Below are 24,277 nucleotides of genomic sequence, written 5' to 3'. Positions count from 1 at the left end.
TACTGATTGCGACAGCTGACGTGTACGGGTAGAGTTCAACGTCTGAGGGCGAGCTGTTCAGACAGATGTGTTCAGCACAGTCACGGCGTGGTTAGCCTAGCTTAGCATAAAGACTGGAAGCAGGGGGAAACTGTTAGCCTGTTGACTCTGTGCGTGTGTGTTTGTGTGTGTCATGCCGACCACCTCTCAGCCAATCAGATGGCGTAAACTGTTCCACGCTCTGGGCTCACACAGGCTGAATGAACAGAGTCAGTGTGTGTTATTATCGCAGCTCTGCTGGACCCTGCTGGACCCTGCTGGACCCTGCAGGACCCTGCAGGACCCTGCAGGACCCCCACAGCGACTGAGGAGGAGATTTCAATATGACGCAGCACAACAGGAATCTGCAGCTCTAAAACAGATGGATTTAAGGCGGATTTAAGGCGGACTGTTCACACTAGCTGGAACTGTGTTTAAACTTGTGGCTGTAAACAAAACAATAACGAGTTTGTCTCAAACAAACAAAGCGGACAGATGCATTTGACCCTTTTACCACCCACCGTTCCACCATTCGCAGACTGACTGCTATTAAAAAATATGAACATGTAATATCCATAGATTGGACTCTCGCGGTCACGGTGGTCTTTTTAAAAAGAACGGCATGTCTTAAAAACAGCAGCAGCGTACACCTGGAACCTTTACAGTATGGTGTCAGAGGTGGAATCACAATCTTAACCTTTTTAACCTGAATTCAAAATTCAAAGTAAAGAAGTACTATCAGCAACATGTACTCAGAGTATCAAAAGTAAAAGTACTTGTTGGGCAGGAAAAGGGCTTCGTTGATGGTTTATACGCCATGTAAAGACTTTTCTGCCAATAATTGAGTCCTAGAAACTTAATTTTCTTAAAACTAAAATCTGTCAGTGCAGTGAGAATATTTCAGCCTGTTTTTAATTCAAACCAACCTTTTTAAAAATGTTCTAAAAACCGCGTGGGTAACTTGAAACAAGCCAGAAGAAGGCGTGTTAACGTGTACTGAAAACAGGTGGAATGCTCTTATTGCACTGGCACATTTATTTAGCTGTTTCTTAAATAAAATAAGACTTCAGTTAGAAACTAACGTGATGTGATGAGTGGGAGATGTTGTGCATCGGGGGGGGGTTCACCTACATTCATCTTAATCCCGGCCTGAACAATAACAGAGGAGCCACAGTCAAATGTGACCTCGGGATTAATACGAAAACCCTCAGTGTTCATTTCATCAGTGAAAACATCCCCTCACATCTGTTCTGCTGAGAGACGGCAACACAAACAGGGTCACTAATCACACCCCCACCTACAATCTGATCACCCCAAATCTGCCCCCGCCTCTCTTCCTCCTCCTACATCCTCCTCTGATCCAGCAACACCATCACCAACACACAGCGCTGCAGGAAGTACTCAGATCCTTTACTGCAGTAAAAGTACTGACACACTCTGTGAAACCCTCTGCTGCAGTGAAAGTGTGAGAGTGTGATCAGGAAAAAGCCCTTAAAGCATTAAAGCAGTGCAGCGTCCCTGTGGCTGCTGTGCTGTTATATATTCTATCATCAGGTTATTATTCCTCGTGCATTAATGTAAAGCAGGATGTTGCTGCTGCAGCTGGTGGAGCTGGAGCTCATGTTGAACCGGTTTGTATCGGACTGCAGCTGATGATGCTTTTCATTCTGGATCCATCTGCCGATTCTTTTCTCCGTCGATCCGTCGATCGATCGATCGGTTTGGAAAACTGGTGAAAACGGTGAGAAACGCCGTCACGACGACCCAGAGCCCAAAGCGACGCCTTCAGCGTGTCGTCGTGTCCGACCGACAGTCCGAAGCTCGACGTTATTAACAAACATCACAGTTATTACAGTCGTTCAGAGGAAAAGCAGCAGATCTGCACATCTGAGGAGCTGCAGCCAGGAAGGGATTTACAGGAGAAACGACTTCAAACATCAAAACAGCTGCTGATTCATTTCCTGTCAGTCGACTAATCGATTAATCGTTTCAGCTGAACTTAGATACTTAAATACTAAAACTAGTATTTTTTTAATAGAACACAAGTAAAGTACAAGTACCTCGAATCTGTACTGAAGTACAGCACTCGAGTAAATGTACTCAGTGACACACACGCACCACCAACTCACCCAGCTGGACGCAGCTTCCTCTCACGAGTCTGAAGCTTTACGCCATGTGATTCACACGCTCAGCTCTGATTGGGCGGTTCGTTCCCGCCGCTCGTGTTTGAACTCACCACTTCGTAGTGTCCGTACTGGGCCGCCAGGTGCAGGGGGATGTGCCCGTCCAGGGAGACCCCGTTGACTGACGCTCCGGAGCGAAGCAGCATCAGGACTGACTCAGCTTTCCCCTGCCAGGCTGCGTAATGCAGCGGACGCATTCCTGCACAGACCAGTGCACAGCAAACACACATTTACCCATGCATTGTACTTGTATTGATGCATTATTGTGTTTAATGTTGCAGCTGGTGGAGCTGGAGCTCATTTTAACTACTTTATATACTGCTGGGCAGCTTAATCTGTAATAACACGCATATTTTATTATATATTTTGTATAAATAATGTGAATCTGCAAACATAACTAAAGCTGTCAAATAACTGTAGTAAAGTAGCATAAAAAGGAAATGTCAAGTAAAGTACAAGCACCTCAAAATTGTACCTAAGTACAGAACTGGAACCCAACAAGCTCGTATTCATTTTATTGGATGTTATGACGCGCTGCCACCCGCATGTTCACGTGACAAATAATAAATAAACTGAAGCGTCTGTTGGTTTTTTTGCATGTTGTTGCCCGTCAGTTTATGACCAGCGATGATGAGTTTCACCTGGAGGGGGGGGGCATGCGCCGTGCAGACCCCCCCCCGAACAACCACTAGGAGCTACGGATGGGATCCCTCACTGGCTTCCCACACACAAATACTGGCAAATGTGTTGTTTAAATAAAACCTGACAGAGACGCTGGCAGCAGTCGGCCATTTAAGTGATTAAATTACAGACGATAACAGCTCCAGGTGAATAAATGACTTCAGACTGCGGCCGTTTAGTCGCATTTTGAGTATATGTTTTATGTGTATGTGTATACGTAACTGTAAATCTTTTTTAGTTTTCCTTTAGCTTCCTTTACTTTTACATGCTTTGTTCTATTTTATGGTTTTATTCTATGTGAATTGAAAATATAACATGCTCTGTGTGGCGTGGAGGCGCTCCAGCTGCACTTCACTGTGCAGCCCGATATAGTTTCCTGCCAACAAAGCTGCCGAACCTCGAACCTGAGAGACGTGTGACGCTTTGACGTTAGTTGACGCTCGTCTCTGTTTGTAATAAACTGCTTCTGGTTTCTGGTTTCTCTTAGACCCGGGACATAACACATCTTAGACTCCTAGGCCACCATGACGCTAAGAAGGTGTGTGTGTGTGTGTCTAACCGTTGCTGTCCTTGACGTCCACGGTGGCCTGAGCCTCCAGCAGGGCCGACAGCAGCTCTGTGGTCCCTGTGAGAGCTGCGTGGTGCAGGGCCGAAAACCTGGGCAACAGAGGTCAAAGGTCACAGAGAGAGCCAGCATTAGAAACAGTGTTTATAAAATGACTGATTCCACCACAGACCACACCGTGTCTCCTCGGATGAGACAGTCCTTTTAAACAGAGTCTGATGTTTAACGAGAGAGACGGAGAGGCTCACGCAGACTTTATGGACAACACAACAGCGCTTGAAATGAAGACTCTGGTCCCTCCTCATCTTTACTTTCCTCTACACCTCAAACCAACCAACCACACAACATCTGAACACCTCCACATGTCCTCTGACTCTCTGATCAGCTTTGGGAGACGCAGAGCGGACGGCTGGTTACGCCATCTTAACCTGAACTAATCCCAATGCAACACGTTGCCTGGACTCCACAGAGGCGTTCTCAGTACCCGAATCCAGGACCCAGACTATTTGGTTTAAATTCTGTATCATATGCCACCCAAGTTTTTCGGGACAGAGGTTTTAAACTCTTCTGTTGTTTCCTTGTTGTGTTTTTGTAAATACTACAATTCAAAAAACGAAATGTTTCAAAAAGTGGGCAGCTGTTCCACTCAGCGATGGACGAGCTGCCGGCGGTCTGGAGTTACAGGAAGTCAAGTATCTCCTGGCGGTCGGAGCAGCACCTCGCACGGCGCCGTCAGCTGCCTCTGGTGTGTGTCAATCAGAGGCCAACTGTAAATCAGTCCTTTTACTCCGTTACAGAGTGAAAACAAAGTGAAAAATCATGAAAAACGTGTTCGTGTGTGCGAGGATGAACCTAAAGAAAGGAGAGACGACGCTGCGCTCACGGGCGTGGTCACACCTGGTCTGCGAACAGTGCAGAAACACACAACGAGGATGACGTCATAATATGAATGTTAATGTTATGTTAAGGTTATGTTAGTATGTTGTTAAAAAACAGGTCTGCATCTACCTTCATGATGATTTAACGCACCACCCGGCGAGCACGCTAAGTGACCCAAATCAAACACACCCACGACGCTGCAGGGCCAACACACAAACCCGAAACACCATCGGGTGTGAAATTATATTTTTAAGTTTTCAAGTAATTTTACGTTTACTTGAGTAAAATATTCTAAATATAATGAGGCTGCATGCAGACTGGCGTGCTGCTGCGCTACGTTACTGTGAAGCAGATTTACCATGTGATCAGTCAGAGACGTCCTGATGCACCCCGTCTCCTGTGTGTGTGTGTGTGTGTGTGTGAGAAACGAACGGCTGAATTAGTGACGTTCTCTGGTGTGTCTGGACTCGCTGAATGAACGAACAGGAGGGAGAGTCAGAGTATTGTGTTGCTGTGAGTCAGACGTCGACCTGCAGCTACAGGTAGACCACAGCACCTGGGAACACATCAGCGCCACGCCCTCTCTAACAAAACTCCACACGATCAAAAACTGTACTGCTTCCATTTATCAGCCTCTCAAAGTCCCGTATCAGCTTCACATATGGATGTCTTGCATTGTCCTTTTCAGAATAACGAGGACTCTTTGAAACTTCGAAGTGAATCGTTGGAACCTGTAAAATGTAGGTTCACCTGTTTTCGAAAGGTGTCAGATATGAGCGCTTACAGAACAGTGGCGTCTGGGAGGTTTTTGGTGAAACTGACGGCGACTGTGAGCTCACAACTTCAAACATGTCACTAACCGTTCCGACTTCATGGGGGTCAAGGGTCAGCTCCTAGAATCCTAACCGATAAATAACAGGCAGCTATTTAGTGAAGTCTTTACGGACTCGTTTCCCATCGGGGAAATGTTGCTTGGATCACTAGAACAACATGCAGCGACTGACAGGCTTTTAGGTTCTGCAGCAGTTAGTCCACCAATCAGCGGCCTCGATGACATTTGCCAGCTCTCCCTGATTCGCACGCCTTCACCTCATTTACAAGCATCAGTGCTGCTGGTCTCAGCTGATCTTTCTGCTCTTCCTTCCCTTTTTCCTTTGCATCAAAAGGTTCTTCGTGGGCATTAAAGCCTTCAAAACTTACAGACCGACTGACGCTGATGTTGATATTTGAGAGTTTAAAAAAATCTGATAACTGATATATAATACGTTTCTTTCCAACAGAAACACATAACATCTTGATACGGATCAGTCAGATTTGTTTTTGTAAAGAACTGTGACCCAGATACAGACAGAGTGGGACATTTTACAGCTGAAAAATCAACTCATCAGCACTCTGGAGGAAAAACTATGGAAATATGTCTCTAATTTCTGTGTGAGTACACTGAGCGCAATGAAAGAACTGGAGTCAGATTCCTTGTATGTGTTAATAAAGCTGATTCTGACTCTAAAGGTACTGCAGTGTGAGCATCAGCTGATCTGCAATCAGCTAACACAGGCCGATTTATCAGCCTAGCTCTAAAACAGGCACAATTAATAACATATGCATGCATTAGTGCTGAAACAATTAGCCGATTAATCAATTAGTCAACTAACAGAAAATGAATCAACAACACTTTTAATAATTCATTAATTACTGAAGTCATTAACGGCTCAGGTGGGGCAGATCGATACCACAGGTCGAAGTGTACTGAGAGCTTTGGTATTAATGCAAATATACATTACTGCAGTGTATTTATTCATATCAGCCGTTCTGAATGTGCTGCTTTTCTCTGTTTTACATCATTTCAAACTGAATATCAAAACAAGACATCTGAAGACGTCATCTTGGGCTTTAGGAAACTGTGCTGTACTATTTTCAGACATTTTATGGAAAATATAATCGAAGCAAATACATTTTGGGACTCTTTAACAGACAATTCATTTCATTTCTCGCCCCTACTTTGTGAAAAACTGGTGAGCTGCACCACAGCCGTCACATCCAAGCGTCCTCCCCCACATGTGAAGCACAGACAGGAGAGGAAATAAAGCTACAGGCTACACGTGGTCGTCTGTAAATAAAGCAGGCGGAGACATTAGAGGAGCTCTGCGCAGGGGAAAAGAAAGAAGTGAATAAAGGCAGAGAGGGGAGGGCTGTTTTTAGTGCCGCTATTCCTTCTTTCCTTTCTTTCTGTTGCGTAATGCGAGCGATGGCATTCATGTGGGCGCAGTAACAGACAGCGCCGAGGGCAGCTCCAACAATAATGGATGGATTACTAAGAGAGGTTACAAAGGGCAGGAGAGAGTGACAGAGGAGGGAAAGAAGAAATCCCTCCGTCACCACAAAGACTTCAACATCAGCAGTCGTCTGAGTCAGGAGGGCTTAAACTGAACCTCGGCACAGAGGATGCTGCGGCGGAGGGAGATAATTAGTTTGAAAAGTCCCTGAAGGCTGCTAATGAACACGGAGACGCTTCATTATTAGCAGAGGATCCCAGAGGTGGAGGAGTTAGTCAGTGAGAGGTGGAGGATGAAGGCTGCTTGTGTCTTGTGAATAAACGCAAAGTTTGAGGTTATTATTGGACTGCAGGTCTTCGCAGGTTCACTGTAACCGACACCAGAGCAGACCCGGGTATCAGGAGTTTCTGCTCTGATACCAAAGCAAAACTTTTGTTGATAAGTTCGCTTTGGGAATATAATGTTTAAAGGTCAGTCCTCCTCTGTGTTAAATAAAGAGCAGAACTTAAATTAAATAGCAGTCGATAGATGACACTTTTTGATACTTGATCTGGACACATTTAGGCCTCTACTCAAAAAGTATTTTCACACCCAGCCCTCGACTCGAGTCAGACGGGGTCCAGATTATATTCAGTCTAATGAGCTTCACTGTAATAAGGTTCGGGTAGGTTTTCCACAGGTCTGTTACAGACCAGGGGACGTTCTCTCCATTGGACCATCTGTTAGTGCTCTGTCAAAACCCATCGGACTCATTTGCCACTAATCCAGTGGTTCCAGACCTGCAGGGGTCAGGGGTCAGGGCTCAGGAGCCGAAATATATTTCAGCTACACAAAACTTTGAGTAGCAGAAGAATATTTTCCTCCCTAATAATAATCTTCTTAACACACTAACCTGTGAGCCTTTGGAGGGGTCCTGACACCCAGGTTGGGAACCACTGGACTAAACTGTAACTTTGAAACTGGCACCAGTTAGAAGCCTGGTTCTGCTGCCGGTTTCAGTGTGTTTTATCCAGTAAAGGGGGGGCTGTTTGAGGCTGCAGGCCACCATGTAGGCAGGAGCTGAACCCTGAAAGAGGCCGTCAGCACAGAGAGACAATCCCTCCTCTGTCCGGTCCTTCAGTCCCGCTCACCTGACAGCCCTCAGACCTGTTAACAGCTCCGGGTCTCCCCCTCCTCTCCCTGGGAGAACGAGGCCCTCTGTGACCTCACCTCTCATCACCACCGCCACTCGCCATCAAGGAGGAGAGAGGAGAGGCTGTGACCCTCTCCACAGAGGCCCCGACCTCCCCCCTCCACTGCTGGAATTACTTTCCATTTTCTGCCTCTTCCTGCTTCCACTCTCCTCCATCTCAGAGGAAATATTGGACTTTTTCCTTCCCTGCGTTTGTCTGACGGCTTCAGTTACTTTACAGATCACAGCGTTTCATCCCCTTCCTGTCCAGTGAAAACCTCGTATCTCCAGGTGTTTGTGATGAAGTGAAGGATGAAGAGTTTCCTTCATGTGCTGAGAAAACTCTCCTCCTCCTGAAGCTGAAAAAACTCTTTAACCCCCCCTCGGATCAGCTGGGAAACGCATCGTCGCAGAGCTGAAAACAGGCTGTTTCTCTGATACGTGGTTCTCGCAGGACGGCGACGCTGCAAACACGTGATGATCTTTCGTAGAAAAGGTTTCAGTCGTAGTCGTCTGGACGCTGTTTTCAGAATCAAGACGTTTCGGCTCCCATCCGGAAGTCATTCTCAATTGTGAAAATGGTCTGAGAACTCAGAAATTTAAGATACTCTGTGTTGCTTAAGCCCCGCCCTCAGGAAGGAGTCTACCTGAGTGTCTGCTGTTTACTCTGCCTAGTTTCACCTGAAACTGACCTAATAGTTCCCAAGATGGCCCAGTAATCAGTAATCAGGCCTGTTGTTTTCTGGCTGCACCTCCCTCATCACTGTTAAGAACCTGATTAGCATGTGATTGGCTTGACCACGGTGTTAACACACTGTGGTAAACGGTTGGCAGGTTGAATCTCAGACCACCATTTCTGTTCAAAGAGGGGTTTTCTTTTTTCACAAAAATGGCTTCTCTGACTCCTCTTTCAAACCAGCTCTTCTCTCTACTTAGACTCTTCACCTCGCTGTCTTCGAATGTGCGGTTTGTAGCTTTTAGACGCAAATGCACGGCGCTCTGTAATCCCGAGTTAAATTTCTGAGTTCTCAGACCATTTTCACAATTGAGAATGACTTCCGGATGGGAGCCGAAACGTCTTGATTCTGAAAACAGTGTCCAGATGACTACGACTGAAACCTTTTCTACGATGGAACGCTCCTGGACGAATGAGGGACTACACCGTCTGACATGATGATCTTATAGACCATGATGCATTGCTGCAGATGAAACTACCCAACAGCATATAAAGCAGTTAAAATGAGCTCAACCTGAAACATCTGCAGCAGTAAAATGCAACACACACATGAATGCAGCAGAATATGAATCCAGAAACATCAGATATAATAAAACACTGACAGGAAGCGTTTTACTGCACAGGGACGACTTTTAGCTGATAATACTTCATACTTTTACTGCAGTGAGGTTTGAATGCAGGACTTTTACTTGTAGTGGAGTATTTTCACAGAGAGGTGTTAGTACTACTTAGAAGTACTTTTACTGAACTGAAAGAAGACTTCTTCCACCGCTGCCCCTCCCTCGCCCCTCTTAACCCCCCCCTGCAGACTGGAAGGCACTGTGGTGCAATCCAACACAAACAGTGAGATTACTTCACTTCATGTGAGACGCCGCCCATCTCAAACCAATCAAATCGAGTTTATTGTCACATACACAATCATACGCGGTGCAGTAGAAGTTCGAAGCACACAAACATTCACCACACAGACGTTTTAGGTTTTGAGCAAAGTAGTAGGTCTCTCCTGAGGGCTTGGATATGTGTGAGCATCAAAGCTCTGTAAAGCTCACTTTCTGGCCGCCATTGTGACGACCCTGATTGGAGGGGCCAGTATATCAGTCTGAACCTACATGGAGGCCTTTCACTGACCCATCGCAGACCGGATGCCGAAAAGCAAACACTCAGTCTCACTTCAGTGCAAACGAGTTATGCCTTTTCTCCTCAGTGGTCCGAACACGTCGGTGTGAGAGCCGAACAGAGATGGAGAGATTTACACTGCGCTCATGCTCACGGCTCAGACTCTGGCTTCTTTTTTTACGAGACAAAATGGGGTTTTTCTCGGTGATGGTGTTGCTCAGAACATTTACAAGCAGTTCTTTATTAGCGCAGGTCGGGCATGTTGGCACATGGAGAACATTTTACAGTAAAAACCAGAAAAGATCACACAGACCTCGTCACACGTGGCACCACCTCCTCTGGCTGGGTTTGAAAAAAAAAAAAGACTGATTTGTCAGAAACATGAATTCCAAGAATAAAGTCGTATTATCATTAATATTATTATTATTATTATTATGCAGACAACAGTTGATTCTGGCTGCCTTTCATATCATTTCAGGAGAATCATAAAATCCTTATCTGTGTTTTGATTTCTGTCTGGAGGAAAACAAAAAACAGACCCGGTTTTGGACTAATACGTCATGTAATTGGTTTTTACGTTTCAGTACCTTAAATCTTTGATAATGAGGTGCTTATTGGTGGAATCTATAACTTCTGGTCATTCGCATTCACTGCTCTCACCTGTTTATTATCAGACAGAGTATTCAAATCTTAAATAAAACATTGCGGCTTATATTTTAAAAATATTACAACTTTTTTTCTCGAAATATTACGTCCTTTTTCTTAAAATAGACTTTTATCTCAAAGTATTACGACTTTTCCTCAGAAAATAACAACTTTAATACGAATCATTTCAACTACTTTAACCGCTTATTCTTCAACTGACATCTGAACTCAGCACTTAAATTAACACTTCAACTAGATGCTTACACTTAAACTCCTTTCAGCACTTCCATTTCAGTGGCTTTTTCAGCTTCTTTTAGTTTTTGTATTTTCTATTTAACTTAAATTGTTTCAGTATTTCTTCTGTTTCAACGACAAAATATTGAGCGAGTACTTGGTACATTTTCTTCAGCCGTTTCTCGTTGAATTATCACGTTTTTCTTGTAATATTATGACATTTTTCTCAAACTATTTTCACACTGATCCTGAACCTGATCACGTTCTCTCAAAGCTAAATGCAACAAGTTCACACCCATTTTCAAGGAGCTCTAAATAAATACATTAAAAACACTTTAAAACAACTCTGGAAACTGAAATTATAGTTCTGTGAAGACACGTGCGAACATCTCTGTGGCGCTACGGTCGGTGCGTACATTGCTAGCTAGATACAGCTGATGTTTGAGGTGAATAAACACAAACTGCAGTCAAATCCATAAGAAATAAATGTTTAAGAATAGATGCATGAATTTATACTCTGTTTTCAGTTTAATATTCCCTGTTTATTGATATTTATTAAAACTTCTATTACTCCACCGTCTCATAATCATCTTAATAAGCTACACTTAACTTGACAGTACTCATTATTGCACTATTACTTATATTATTACAATTATAAATACATTACATTAAATACATTATACCGTACTATACTTATCAACCTGTAAATCCAGCTTTTATACTTTATATCCACGTTTGCACTTAATTTATCTTAGCTGTATTATAGTGTATTAGATTGTGATTTGCACATCTCTTACTTCTTACTAGAAATAATTGTCTTGTTGCGGACTCATTTTATTATTATTTCTATTCTATTAGTACTTCTGTTCCTGTGTGCGTTGACGTGACAGTGAGCTGCTGTAACGAGAGAGCGATTGATCGGGGGATCGATAAAGTGTTTCTGATTCTGAGGAATAAATCAATGTGGTGTTCATTTTGTCCGACAGCTTGATGATGTTTCCTCTAGTGGTGCTTTAGAGTTGTACTCTTGCTTACTTCATTGCTGTTTTACAGTTTTCTAAACTCAGGAATTCTTTCTAAAGTTTCTAAATTCAGTAACAAGTGCGATTTCGTCCGATTTTGTGATTTAGGGTTACACACATGGAAACGAAAGTGGGAAAGATTGAAACTGAAAACCACAGATGACTGCTGGTCTACAGCCTGCAGATGAGGATTCTGTTGGGAAACTTGACCGAGTTTCTGTTACAGCAGCTGCCCGGTTTCTCTTCCCTCCTCGGATGTGCGAGGGCCGCCGGCAGCCCGGGTCTCTCCTCCCGGCCAGCGCTCCCACCATCACAGCAATTCACGCGGACCCATTCCAGCTCTGCTCTCCATAGAAACACATCCACACACCGAGCCAACAGTGCTAATTTGTCTCACAGGGACGCAGAAAAGAAGCCTCCTTTATACGCTGTGTGTGTTTGTTTCTCTCACACACACACACTGGCATGCATGTCAACAAAGGCAAATAATCTCAGTGATAAATGGCCGACCTGCACAAACACTAACACGCCCTTAATAACACTGATTTATGTGTGTCACAGTGATTTTACGTCCACGCCTTCCTCGGGTCTGTCTGCCTGCATGTCCAAACACTTCCTTTCTCCTAACAGAATCAAACCTCCCCTCCAATCACAACACGACGCTGCAGGTCTGCAGATACACCTGGAGGGGAGGGGCTGCAGACTCCCACAGATCATCTGCGAGGGTCTAATTAATCCGCGGTGGGTGATCGGTGATGAAAACACGGCGAAATCTAAAACTATCCGAGCCAGGAGGAAAGTATGTCAGCTATTGTTCAGAGAGTTTTGGCGAGGCGAGCTGGATGCTTTTCTGTTTCACTAAACATAACCTCCGGCTCCGTTCTTCTTCTGTGAATCTCTTCTGAAAGTTACCGTTTCACTGGTTCACTTATTCATTAGTGTTGCTCTCTCTGTCAACAAGATGCTCGACAAAAGCCACCGTATCCTCCAGCGAGCTTAACGATCAGATGAATGCATTAACTGGAAGACACTCCGAGAGCTCAGACCTCCGACAAAGCTTTTCAAAGAGTTTTTTATCTGCATATGGATCCAGATCTGCATGGAAACACAGTGATAGACAGTTATGGCATTTACAGTATGTGCCAGATTTCTTTCAGTCAAATAAGTGCAGTACAGTTATAGAGAAATAATTCAACATTGTCCCGTCTGGCAATGTTAAGACACGTTCCTGAACCTGAACCTTTTCCCCAGTCTGGCATAAACCTGCTACCTAACAAACATGATCAATTATTATATCAGTTACATCAATATTAGCAGCAAAACTAAGTGTTGATAAAAGCTTCCAAAAATTCCAAAACTATACTTACTTTGGGAAATATTAACATGTTTTTCTACAAAACCTTTTCAAAGCCAAAGTTCTCAAATGCGACATGTTGCCTAAACACAAGCGGCCGTCTCAATACAATACTTTTAAATCATTTAAAGTGTCCGCGATAATAATTCAAAAAGATTGTAAATCTGATATTTCATGGCAGTTCTTAGTGTTAGCAGCGTGGTTTCTATTCCCGTTCCCCTCATAAACATTATACCTGCTGAACAGCGTCACTGTGAGCATGTTAGCATGCTGATGTTAGCATTTAGCTCACAGAGCTGCTAGCTGTAGACTCTTAGTCTCATTGCTTTCCCCACTCATTTGACTGATTTTAAATTGAGCTGCAGTTGAGTTTATACTCCATCAACCAATCGACACAATAAACAGTCAGTATTTATGTTGGCTGCTGTCGAATCAGCAGTGAGCCAAAGTTAAACAGGATCAATAACCAACTATGCATCTCAAAAAGACTAAGAGCTAGCATGCTAACAGCTCTGTGAGGCTGCCATCACGATGCTTTGAGCTAAATGCTAAAATCAGAATGCTAACATGCTCGCAATGACAATGCTAAATCATACAGTTATCCATTGCCACCATCTTAAAGTAGCGTGCTAGCATGCTAACATTTGCTAATTAGCACTAAACACAAAGTACAGCTGAGGCTGACGGGAATGTCTATAAACCAAATAGCATGTTATTTATTGCTGCACATACTGTTTTTAAAGAGAGCTGTAATTTATACGTGTTGTTAGTCACTTGTATTACTTTATTTTAATAATGTCGGACGTTGTTAGTGCAATATTACTCAGCCAGTAATCAATGAGTTAATATCTAATTTTGCCTGTGAACTTTTCGGACGGGGACGTGCTCAATGCATATCAACTAGCGCTGAAACGATTAGACCGTAAATTCATGGACTACAACTATTAGGTTCATCATGTCGTCATTTTGTCAAGCAAAAGCATGTTAAACGTTGTCTGGCTGCAGCCCAATATCAAGGCTTCTGCTTTAGACCTGACTGCACGGTTTGTCAGCTGCAAACTGGTGAAAAAGAACATCCTTTAATCCTCACAGACATTACAGACATTACAGACATTACAGCAGACCGACAGCTTCTCCACATCTTTAGCTGAGTCACAGAAACCGCCGGACGGCCTGACTGCAGCGAAACAAAAAGAAAAAAGTGTGCTGGTGAGAACGCGGCCCCGGTTCGCTGACAGACTGTGTATAAACGTGATCCGACAACAACAAATGAAGCCGCTGACGTGCCGGGCCAACACCGGAGGATTGTGGGAAGTTGTGTGTTAGGGGTGTTGTGTTTAGATGCAGCGGTGTGATTACTGCAGCTCCATCGCTCGGCGAGCCGCCAGCAGCACTGATGAATAATGAAAAACCTTTTCCTGCCTGAGATCCACATCCCTGTGGAGGCTATTAGCCCCAACACACACACACAGACAGATGGGAAAAACACCAATTACAGTTCAGACATGCTAATGTTGTTCCCAAACATCACAGGGTTTGAGCCAGAGACTGCGACAATGTCCCCGTTAAAACATAAAATGTCCTGTCACTACAACCTCACTGGGTCTAAATGTCCCCCATAAAATCAAGAACAGGACTGTTAGCTAACGTTTAGCTAACGTAGCGTTAGCTCCGCAGCTAACGTGGAGACTGAGCTGCCAACAGGAACTATTTAGACGATATCCGACATCTCCAGCTTTATCTGTCAGCCGGGACTCACCAGCACTTTACTACGTACAGTAACCGTCACCACTAAATCTTAGGCCACTTTTGAATCTAATGATTACAATGATGAAAAAGTCATTTTGAGTTTCACAGCAATGTAGGCTAGTTATTAGCACGAAATGTGAAACACAGCAAACCGTTTGTAGACACAAAGAAGTCAAATATTAAAATCAATTAATCCCCATGATTTTATAATGAATAATTCCTAAAGATTCTAATTTCTTCAGTGTAATAAAAAACGTCCAATTCAATATGTCACGTCATTTAAATATTATTTTGTAGCACTCATCAGGTGTACAGTTCTCAGGGCCCGTGTGTCTCCTCCTGCCTCGGACACTGATATCATCATGAATTTCTTCCTGGCTCATTTTTCAGATGCCTCAGCCGTCAGCGCTGCATTAAGTCATCCAGGCTCTTTGTAAACACTCCTATCTAATCGACCGCGGTCCAGCCCTCTGCGCCCTGACCTTCGGCCCTGCCGGGTCCCCCTCTGCCCTCTGAGGGGCCAACAAAGGAGCCCAACACTTGACGATGTCTCAGGACTGATGTGCTGGTCCACAGTCTCTCCAGCTCTTGTGTTTTACAGGCCTCTCAGACTCTCAGCTCGTCGTCCCTCTTTGAGCTTTTGTTACTACAACAATGTTGACTTAGAGCTGAAAAGGCTGCGAGTTGTTTTAGCAGAAGGCCATTAAATCACGGACTGATGAGTGCTGAGCTGAACTCTTAACGGGAGCCACTCTCTGCCTCTGAAATATTTATGACAACGTTTAATGTATTTTGTTTAGGCAATTGAAAGTCTGGTGTTATTCTACATTTCTCTTCTTGTCAACAAAAGAACAAATCGACAACGTGTCGGTCCGTCTCTCAGTACCGTCTGACTTCCTGTCTGTGGCTCTCAGCTCCGACTCACTGGTTCCTACTGAGGACGTAAACCTTTAAAAACAACATGAGAAACAGTGCGTTTGTTGGGGACTATTTTCAGCGGCGGATTAATCCACATTTGGTGCTCTAGTGAGTGTTTGATAATAAGATAAATGTAGGAAATCTTTATATTTTTAAGTGCTGGATTAAATCGTTTTATCAGTGCTGAAACTCTGGTAATGTATTGGCATCAGTATGTCTATTAAATACTAATAATAAACTGGCACGGACCATAAACAACACTAAGAGAGAGCTAGCAGCTCTGTGAGGCTGTACTGAGCTAAATGCTAACATGCTCACAGTGACAATGCTCACATGCTGATGTTTAGCAGGTATAATATTTACTATATGTTCACCATCTTAGTTTATTACTTTTAGTTTGGGTTTTCTTCTGATCCATAAGTGATTATCATTCATCCTGAGGGGTGTAGTTGTTGAGACGTTTCAGTCTGGACCAAAACGGAGGACACACCTACCGACCGACGTCCCTGCAGCCAATTTAAAAGAAATGCTGCTGTAAAATCAGTTTATATAAACAGAGATAAACATGCGGCTGGTGAGAGGCGAGACACCTCGGAGTCAGGAGGGAGATGGGTGAGAGGAAACAGCAGTAAGATGTTACATGGAGGATAACAAAAACTTTTAACAAAGAGAAATATTGATGAGGAGAGACTAAACATCTTCTTCATCTATTTGTCCTTCCAGGCTAATAAACTTCGGGGGGGGGAAACTAAACCAGTCAGCATTTCAGCGGCTGGCGAGGTAACTGAGGGTGAACGGACTGCAGCGGAGGCTCGGGGTTCAAACAGAGAGCGTGGAAAGATGTTTTAACACCAGACACAACTACTACTTCGCTGACTCTGCTGACTCAGCCGAACAGATCCACAGCGAGGCGACCAAACACATGCAGCAGGAGTTATTGCAGAGTGGAAACTGTTTTATAGATGCAGAGGGAGCGGTGTAATGACTGGAGCTCCCTCACTTTGAGTAAAGTGTCCAGAAAATGTCTTTTTTTATAGCGTTGACTTCATCACTTACCCATCTGAGTCCTGGTAGTTCACATTGAGTCTCTTGGTGGAGCCCAGCAACTCTGAAAACACAGAACAACACAGAATATTAATATCCGATCATCATAAGATGACCAAGTCTTCCAGAACCTCCTCATAAAGGAGGGCAATACGGATGAAACCACCTATCACAGCAAAGGTAGGGATGATATGAATACACCTTTCGGGACGGCTAAACTATCAATAACGACGTTTAGCTTGTAGTCACAGAGCTGAAACAGATGATGCAGGACTTATTTCATGACAAACTGACAAGCAAACAAGTGTGGGCCCAGGGAAGGGATAAGTCCTCCGATATCCGGGTCTGCATTTCGTTATTTTGAAGGTGAAAAGGGGGAATTAAGGCTTTTGTTTGCATATTTTTGTGCATATATTGCCCAGAAGTTTAACAGCTTTGGTTGCAGTTTTCGGCTAAATTAAATTAACCATAACCTGCCTCCTTGATATATTCCAGCCAGTCTACCAGCCTCCAAACCAATCCTACATCCCAGTATCATCATATCTCTAATTTAACACCGTGAGAGTGATTTATATGATGATAAAGTAGCTACATATTCTGGAAACAGTTCATAGATATACATTTTTAGATTACATATATGACAAATGAAGGTTCTTAATCATGTTGAGGCAAAAATCCTATTAATCCAACTTTACCATAAAGCAGTATTTCCTACAACTACCTAATACAACCAGAGATCCAGTACTGTGTTAAATGGACACCTTGGTAGAAACTAGAGATCTCCTCCATCACGTCACAGTATCATCATATCGCCCAACTTGCCCTCATCACATAAACAGAAACTGATTGGACAAGTTGATCAATGACTGATGACTGACATCATCACTATTCATCCGATGTGATAAATTACTAGACAAAGGTCATCAACTATCAGCTCTGACAGATCTGATTGGTCCTGTTGGTTTGCAGAAACCATTAGTCTGTTCACTGAGGATGTTCCTGCTATTCCGCCCTGTAATCTTTCAAACAAATCTGCTGACTAAATGGCACCAAATTGTTGCGTAGACTAAGTTTTATTAAACAATGGCACCGTTACCAAAGAGGTGACGTTCAGTTCCACCTCCCTACAACCAGTCTGCGATGCCAGGGGTCATTGTGGGGGTGGAGCTGGACTCTCTGGCGGTGGTGTCAGAGAGGAGGATGCTGGCCAAACTACATCTTGGACAGCGTCTCCCACCCGCTCCATGACGTGCTGGTCAAACAAAGGAGCACCTTCAGCGGAAGACTCATCCCCCCACAATGCACCACAGAGCGCCACAGGAAGTCATTCCTGCCTGTGGCCATCAGACTCTTTAACTCCTCCCTCTAAGTGTCAGTCTGTATGACCCGAAGTCACTAAACTGGACACTGATCATTAACATCTCTGCAATGCTTGAATAATTGTGCAATATTCTGTGTACTACTCCCGTGCAATATTAGTTTTCCCATGTTAGTTTTTCTTATTTATTGATATTGATATTATATACCTCCATTACTGCTGTGCGATATCTTAATAATCTCAATAAGCTGCACTTAACTTCCACTGCTTATTACTTATTTTATTACATTGTATTATTATACTGTATCATCATCAACCAGTAAACCCACTTGGTACCTCACAGTTATTTTATCTTATACTTATACCCACCCGGTACTTCATTTATTTTCTGACCTGTTTTATAATATTTTATAGTGTATCATATCGTTTGCTAGTACTTTCTCCTGTGTAAGGTCCTAGTGACGTAAAGGCGAGCTGCTGTAACAAAGAGATTCCCTTCGGGGATCAATAAAGTATTTCTGATTCTGATTCAGATTCTGATCTGAACACGCCTAGGTCCAGGACTTGGCCTGCACCCGACCCCAATGCCTGCAGGTGGTGGGCCCACAGGGCGGCAGCTCCATGTAGTTCTTTCAGGCTGTGCCCAACCAGACCCCATGGGTCCAAGCCCAGCCACCAGACACTCGCCTGCGAGCTCCCCTGTGAGCTCCCCTGTTTCCCTGTTCTGTGCGAGGTGCTTCAGCTCCTTCTTGGCCGATTCATGTGGGAGAGCCAAGCGGTCGAAATGAGTTTCCTCCGTAGGGAGTCTGGGCTCAGAGATAGAGTTAGGAGCTCAGACATCCACAGGGAGCTCGGAGTGGAGCCGCTGCTCCTTCAAGTCAAAAGGAGCTAGTTGAGGTGGTTCAGGCATCTGATCAGGATCCTCTTGGGTGCCTTCCTTTGGAGGTTTTCCGGGCACGTCCAACTGGTAGGAGGCCCCGGGGTGGACCCAGAACACGCCTCAGGATCCACCAGGAAGAGCTGGAAAACGTTGCAGGGGGAGAGGGATGTCGGGACCGTCTTAGCCTGCTGCCACGACGACCCACCCCCAATAAGAGGCTGAAAATGGATGGATGGACCGCTAACAAAGCTCTGCTCACTCTGTGACAAGTGCACAGTGGTGAAAGTAAGTATTCAAATCCCTAACCCTTCACTAAAGTAAAAGTAGAAATACCACTCTATAGAAATGCTTGATAACCAGTAAAAGTCCTGCATTCAAAATCTTACCTAACCAAAAATACAATAGTATTAAAGTATATAAAGTATAACAGAAAGTACTCATTATGCAGAATGGCCCCAACACCAATGGTGTATTTTGTCAATTTGGAGCAAAGTTTGACTGCTTTATCGAGTCCTGTGTAGTATAATCTGTAGCAATGAATCAGATTTTACAAGCTGATAGTAATGATTTGTAGGAAAAACTTATGCAAAGTAAAGACAGCTGTCAGATAAATGTAGTGCAGGAAAAAGTACAATACTTCCTTCTAAAAATGTAGTCGAGTAGAAGTATAAAATACATCAAGCCCTGTACTTGAGTAAATGCACGTATTTACTTTCCACCACTGCAAATACTTTGCATTTCCTATAATCAGTATAATAATCATGTGCGTAACGTGACGCTGCCACCGTTGGAGATCTGCATGTAGGCAGACCACAACAACACAGGACAGCGTGGCGATCCCCCGCTGTGAGTGTTCACGGTAAAAGTATGTGTAACACCTAACGTGATGGCTTTAGAATAAGGAAGCAGTGTTTGTGTGGCTGGTTTAGCTGGAACAGACTGGAGGCTCCAGGTCACCTCAGGCTCCTGAACTAACTCTTTCCACTGGTATCACTGGAGGAAATCCAGTCAGCGTCAGGGAGGAGATATCTGGATGTTTCCTGCAGAGACTTTATTCAGCAGACAGAGACACCTGATCATAAATCCTCCTCTGTCTCTCTCTGCTGGACCTCCTGAGGAAGCTTCATTAGCCTCTGACCCGGGTTTAGCTTCCTCTGCTGGGTCAGAGGACGGTCCGCTGCTGAGATCCTGAAGAATAAAACTCACAGCTCTTTGATCTGCTGCCAGACAAAGGCTCCCTGCTTCTCCTCCTCCACGTCTTTCAGCCGTCACCACCGGGACTCCACCGCAGACTCCCACAGTTTGGACAAAGTTTCCGACCTTGTCAAGTGAGACGTCCAGCAGGTCTTCCTTTTCTCTGCAGCCCCATTTTGACTCCCACTCACTGGCATGTTTTGGCATTCAGGCTCTTAAACTGTGTAGCTTCCCTGACAGTCTGTGCTCTGTTTGGTACAGTGGTGGCCCGGCCTGTGTCTAATCAGCATGTCATTATAATGTCACGGTCACTGACTCTGCGCTGTAAGTCAGAAAGCTGCATTCAGGCTCTCGGCCTCTCAGAGCGAAGGTCGGGCTGCTGCTTCTGAATCATCGCACAATCCGAGTTCTGTGCAGAGTCTCAACTTCGTCACATAAACCACTTTAACCATTACTAACGCAGTTACAGTCAGCTTTCTGCAGTAACCTGATTTCTGCTGAAACCTGGTTTCTGTAAGCAACATTCAGGGATCAGAGGAACCTGCTTTAGCACAGCTGGATTACAGCGCAGGTTGCTACAGTACACCTAAACACGCCTGCTTTCTTGTGTGGATGCAAGTGTGACGCTGCCACAGTCAGTGTTTACTATCAGAGGTCACAGGAGGTCAAAGGTCAGTCAGCAGGGACTTTGCAGGGGTGGATGGGAAAGAGATTCCAGACACTGGATCCACCCACAGCCTGGAGACCAGCAGACAGTCCTCTGATCAGCCTTTAAATGTGGCTGTACGAGGCAGCATGTCGTCTGCAACATCTCTGCCCCCGCCCCTCCAAAACTAACCTCCACCAACACCACCACCACCCCCCCGACAATAGAGCTTTTGAAGTATTTAAGATCTCGGGGAAACAGCGGGCTCTCCCTCTGGGGATCGGAGCGCTGCTTTGATAATGACCTGGATTTTATAATTAATGGGAATAAATCAGCACAAGACAAAAATTAAAACCCAGACACACAGTGAACACACAGGGAGCAAGAAAACTCTCTCCTCACCCAGTCTTTCATTTCATAACGTGCTAACTGGAAGACTGTCGGGCCAACAAAAACCCTGTCTTCACTTCCTGTCAAACTCTTGTCAGAAAAACAAACACAATACTTGCTTTAGGAGAAAGAGGGCAGGTTTCATACTTTCATGTTTCCTAAGTAGATTGTATTTGCCATCAAAGATCATCTTTCATTCTTTATCGGATTGATTTGATTTGTTGGTGAGCAGATTGGATCTTTAGTAACACACGTCATCAAAATATGCATTAAAACATTCATGATTATCGCATGCTTCCAAAACTAAAGCGACCAGCTATATTACAGGTCATTTAGGACGATAACGTCTCAGACTTTGGAGATACTTTTAGCGCTGAAATGCTTTGTGAATTACACTTTGAACAAAAAAATGTAGGAGTCCTGAAGTTAGGACTGACACCGACGTTATTTTAGTTTTAGTTTCTCTTAACTCGGCCAGTTCGAAGCTACTTTTAGCCTGAAGACGCCCCTGAACTCACCTCCTACTCTGAGAGTACTGGACAGACACATTGGAAACTCTCTCAAAGGTGTTTGCGATCTCTTTCAACCTCCGCTGACAGAAGCTGGAGAAGGTTGTTGCCTTGATGAAAGTGTGATCTGTGTCGTGACAACACATCACCAGGTGTGTTGGTAGATGGGGGTTGAAGGGCGGTTCGGGAAGTGATGTTGTTATGAAGTGCGTTTCCATCCACCTGCTTTTATGCACAGCTTCTATTTGCACATTAATAAATCTGAGAAATTAGAAATAAAGTGTAAATGTGTGTTAAAAAGCGTTTCCTGTCCGAGGCGTGGACGCTGTTTGAAACAGGAAGCAGACTGAGTGAATAACTGCTGACGTCATGAAGAGCTGAAAGCATCAGCTGTGTGGAGCGATGAGGAGGCTGGAGCCTTCCTCACATGAAGCCGACAGAAACGTCACGTTTCCATCACGTCTCCCGTCGTCTCGCCGCGTCCTCTTCTTCTTCTGCGACACTTTAACGGCGGATCATCACTTTAACGGAGGATCAGCTCCACCAGCTGTTCACCTCCATCAGCCAATGAGCTTGTGTTCTCGCAGCGGCAGCGGGTGGAGACAAGCAGCGCGTCACGTTTTCTTTTGCCGATACTGTCGATCATTTGTTCTTATCGGACTGTGAATAAAACCTTTTGTGTCTGACTGTCTGTAAATCAGAAACAAAACATCCCCTGAAAAGCTCTTCTTCCGCTCTGAGTAATAAAAGCGATCTGATATCAAACCCCTTCGGGCACGCTGTCCTCCAACAGGAAATAGTCTGATGCTAAATATTGTAGCCAACGGTCGTCTTAAGGCTATCATCATCTGCTGCGCATTTGTTCAAAGTTATTTTTAATGCTGTTTATCGAGAGCGGCGGAGAGGCCCGGAGCAGAGCTGGAGTCTGTTTCAGCTCCAGCGTTTGCAGGGACTTGGCCTCTCTTTATAATTTCAGCTGAAAGTTTAACGTCCCGTGGATCTGCTGCCACAAGAATGCAGCAGGAGGAGGAGGAGGAGGTTTTGCAGGAGTCTGCACATTTGAGAGGTCTCGTTGGGATCAGGCTCGTGGACCAGAGCCTCAGGCTGAAAGAGAAATGCGTTGTAAAAAACTACCGGCTAAAATTAGACGACCACTGTGAGTATCAAATGTATGATTATACGTCTGCAGGAAACGCCTCACACATCTTTTTGTTTCTCAGGGCTCAAACGGCTGCTTGGGACAAAGCAATAAACAAACGAGGGCCGTACGGCAGCTTCTCTCCTCTCATTGTGGTGAAGTGTGGAGACCGAGCAGCAGCTCTGCACTAAATATAAGTTTTCCTTCTCGAAAGCTGGCCGTCCTCCGAACTCACCACAACAGACTGCAGTCAGAAACTGTGCCCTGAAACAGGGCAGAGGTCCAGCTCCTGCCACTTCAGATTTATGCTGCAGATTACATCTTGTAGTCTAAATATAAACACGCCTTCTGCTTTAAACAGCGGCCGGAAAGAAAGAAAGCACGTCTTCACCGGGTTAATAAAGGTTTACGGGATTACTACAGTATCGCCTCCAACACTACAGCACAGGGAGGTCACATGATGCTGCAGCGGGAACGCTGACAACACATGGCCAAAAGTATGGGGACACCCAAACAATACTGTTCTATTGAGGTTCAGCAGCGGTTGCCAAAAGAATCTCACCTCGAGGTGTGCTTACCTTCTCCTCCCCCCTCAGATGTCTTGTTTTGTCTGACCAACTGTCCAAAACTACGAGATTCAACGTCAGACACGGGGAAGTTCTCACAAATGGAATCTGGAAACATCGAATGTTTGGCTTTTTCCCTTGAAAAGCGACTTCTACGATTATTCGATTATGAAAATAGTTGCGGATTAATCAACGAATTGACTAGTTTGACCTCAGCTTTAGTTCTTTACGCTTGAAAAAGACTAGGTTGTACGACTCGTTGTCCAAAGTGTCCACGCTGAGGGCCGAGGTGAAAAGCCTCCACACCTGTTCTTGTGTAAAGAATGAAAAAAGAGAGCTGAGACAGAAGTTCAAACTCCACCTACTTCCACAACAAGCACGGTGTGAAGTGCGTGTGAATGTCGGACTGTCGGCGATTCTGCCGTCAGACGATCGAACGAGCACTTCGGCTAAAGCAGGCCGACGCCCTTCTGATGACACTTCAACATGACAATGTCCCCGCGCACAAAGTCCCGACCTCAAACCCATCCAACACCTTTTGGCCGAACTGGATTGCAGACTGTGAGCTGGATCTGATCCGTGCTGGACCTCGCTGATGCTCTGGTGTCTGACTGGGAGCAAACCCCTGCAGCTGGTTCAACATCTGGAGGAGAGACTGAACCCAGCAGAGCGGAGGCTGACGGAGCGGCACGCTAATGATGGCGTCACAATCACTGTCACATATAACTGTCCACATACTTTTGGTCGTGAAGTGAACAAACAACACAGGGACCACCAGTGTAGAACCTCCACTGGGGACCTTAATGGATGTCAACTAAAGGATTAGTCCATCAGTCGACTGACAGAATATTAATCTGCAACTATTTTGATAATCGATTAATCATTTCAAGCAGAAATGCCAACATTTCTCTGGTTCCAGCTTCTCCAATGTCTCCAACTTTTAATCATTACAAACTGATTATCCCGAGTTTTGGACAAAACAAGGCATCTGAAGACAACATCTTTCACTATTTTTGACATTTGGACTTCCACCTCGAGCTAATGAAGC

The 24,277-nt window shown here is 44.6% G+C and overlaps 1 protein-coding gene across 11 annotated transcripts in view; it reads right to left on the bottom strand.

Annotated features, from left to right (window-relative positions):
- Positions 1-24,277, bottom strand: part of LOC122868983 (caskin-2-like) — a 77,041-nt gene that overhangs the window by 27,711 nt on the left and 25,053 nt on the right. For 8 of the 11 annotated variants that reach the window (XM_044181494.1, XM_044181491.1, XM_044181493.1 and 5 more), the window contains exons 3-5: positions 16,601-16,652; positions 3,442-3,539; positions 2,255-2,400 (exon numbers count right to left, since the gene is read on the bottom strand). In XM_044181494.1, coding sequence (XP_044037429.1) covers positions 2,255-2,400; positions 3,442-3,539; positions 16,601-16,652 — 296 coding nt within the window. Of the gene's footprint in view, positions 1-2,254; positions 2,401-3,441; positions 3,540-16,600; positions 16,653-21,534; positions 21,554-24,277 lie in introns of those variants that run through there. The other 3 variants (XM_044181501.1, XM_044181502.1, XM_044181496.1) reach the window with 2 other exon arrangements.

This window comes from Siniperca chuatsi, linkage group LG21 (genome assembly GCF_020085105.1).
Source record: "Siniperca chuatsi isolate FFG_IHB_CAS linkage group LG21, ASM2008510v1, whole genome shotgun sequence".
In the NCBI taxonomy this organism is placed as follows: domain Eukaryota; kingdom Metazoa; phylum Chordata; class Actinopteri; order Centrarchiformes; family Sinipercidae; genus Siniperca; species Siniperca chuatsi.
Note: the sequence above shows the minus strand (reverse complement) of the source record. Positions and strands in the feature narration are given on the sequence as shown.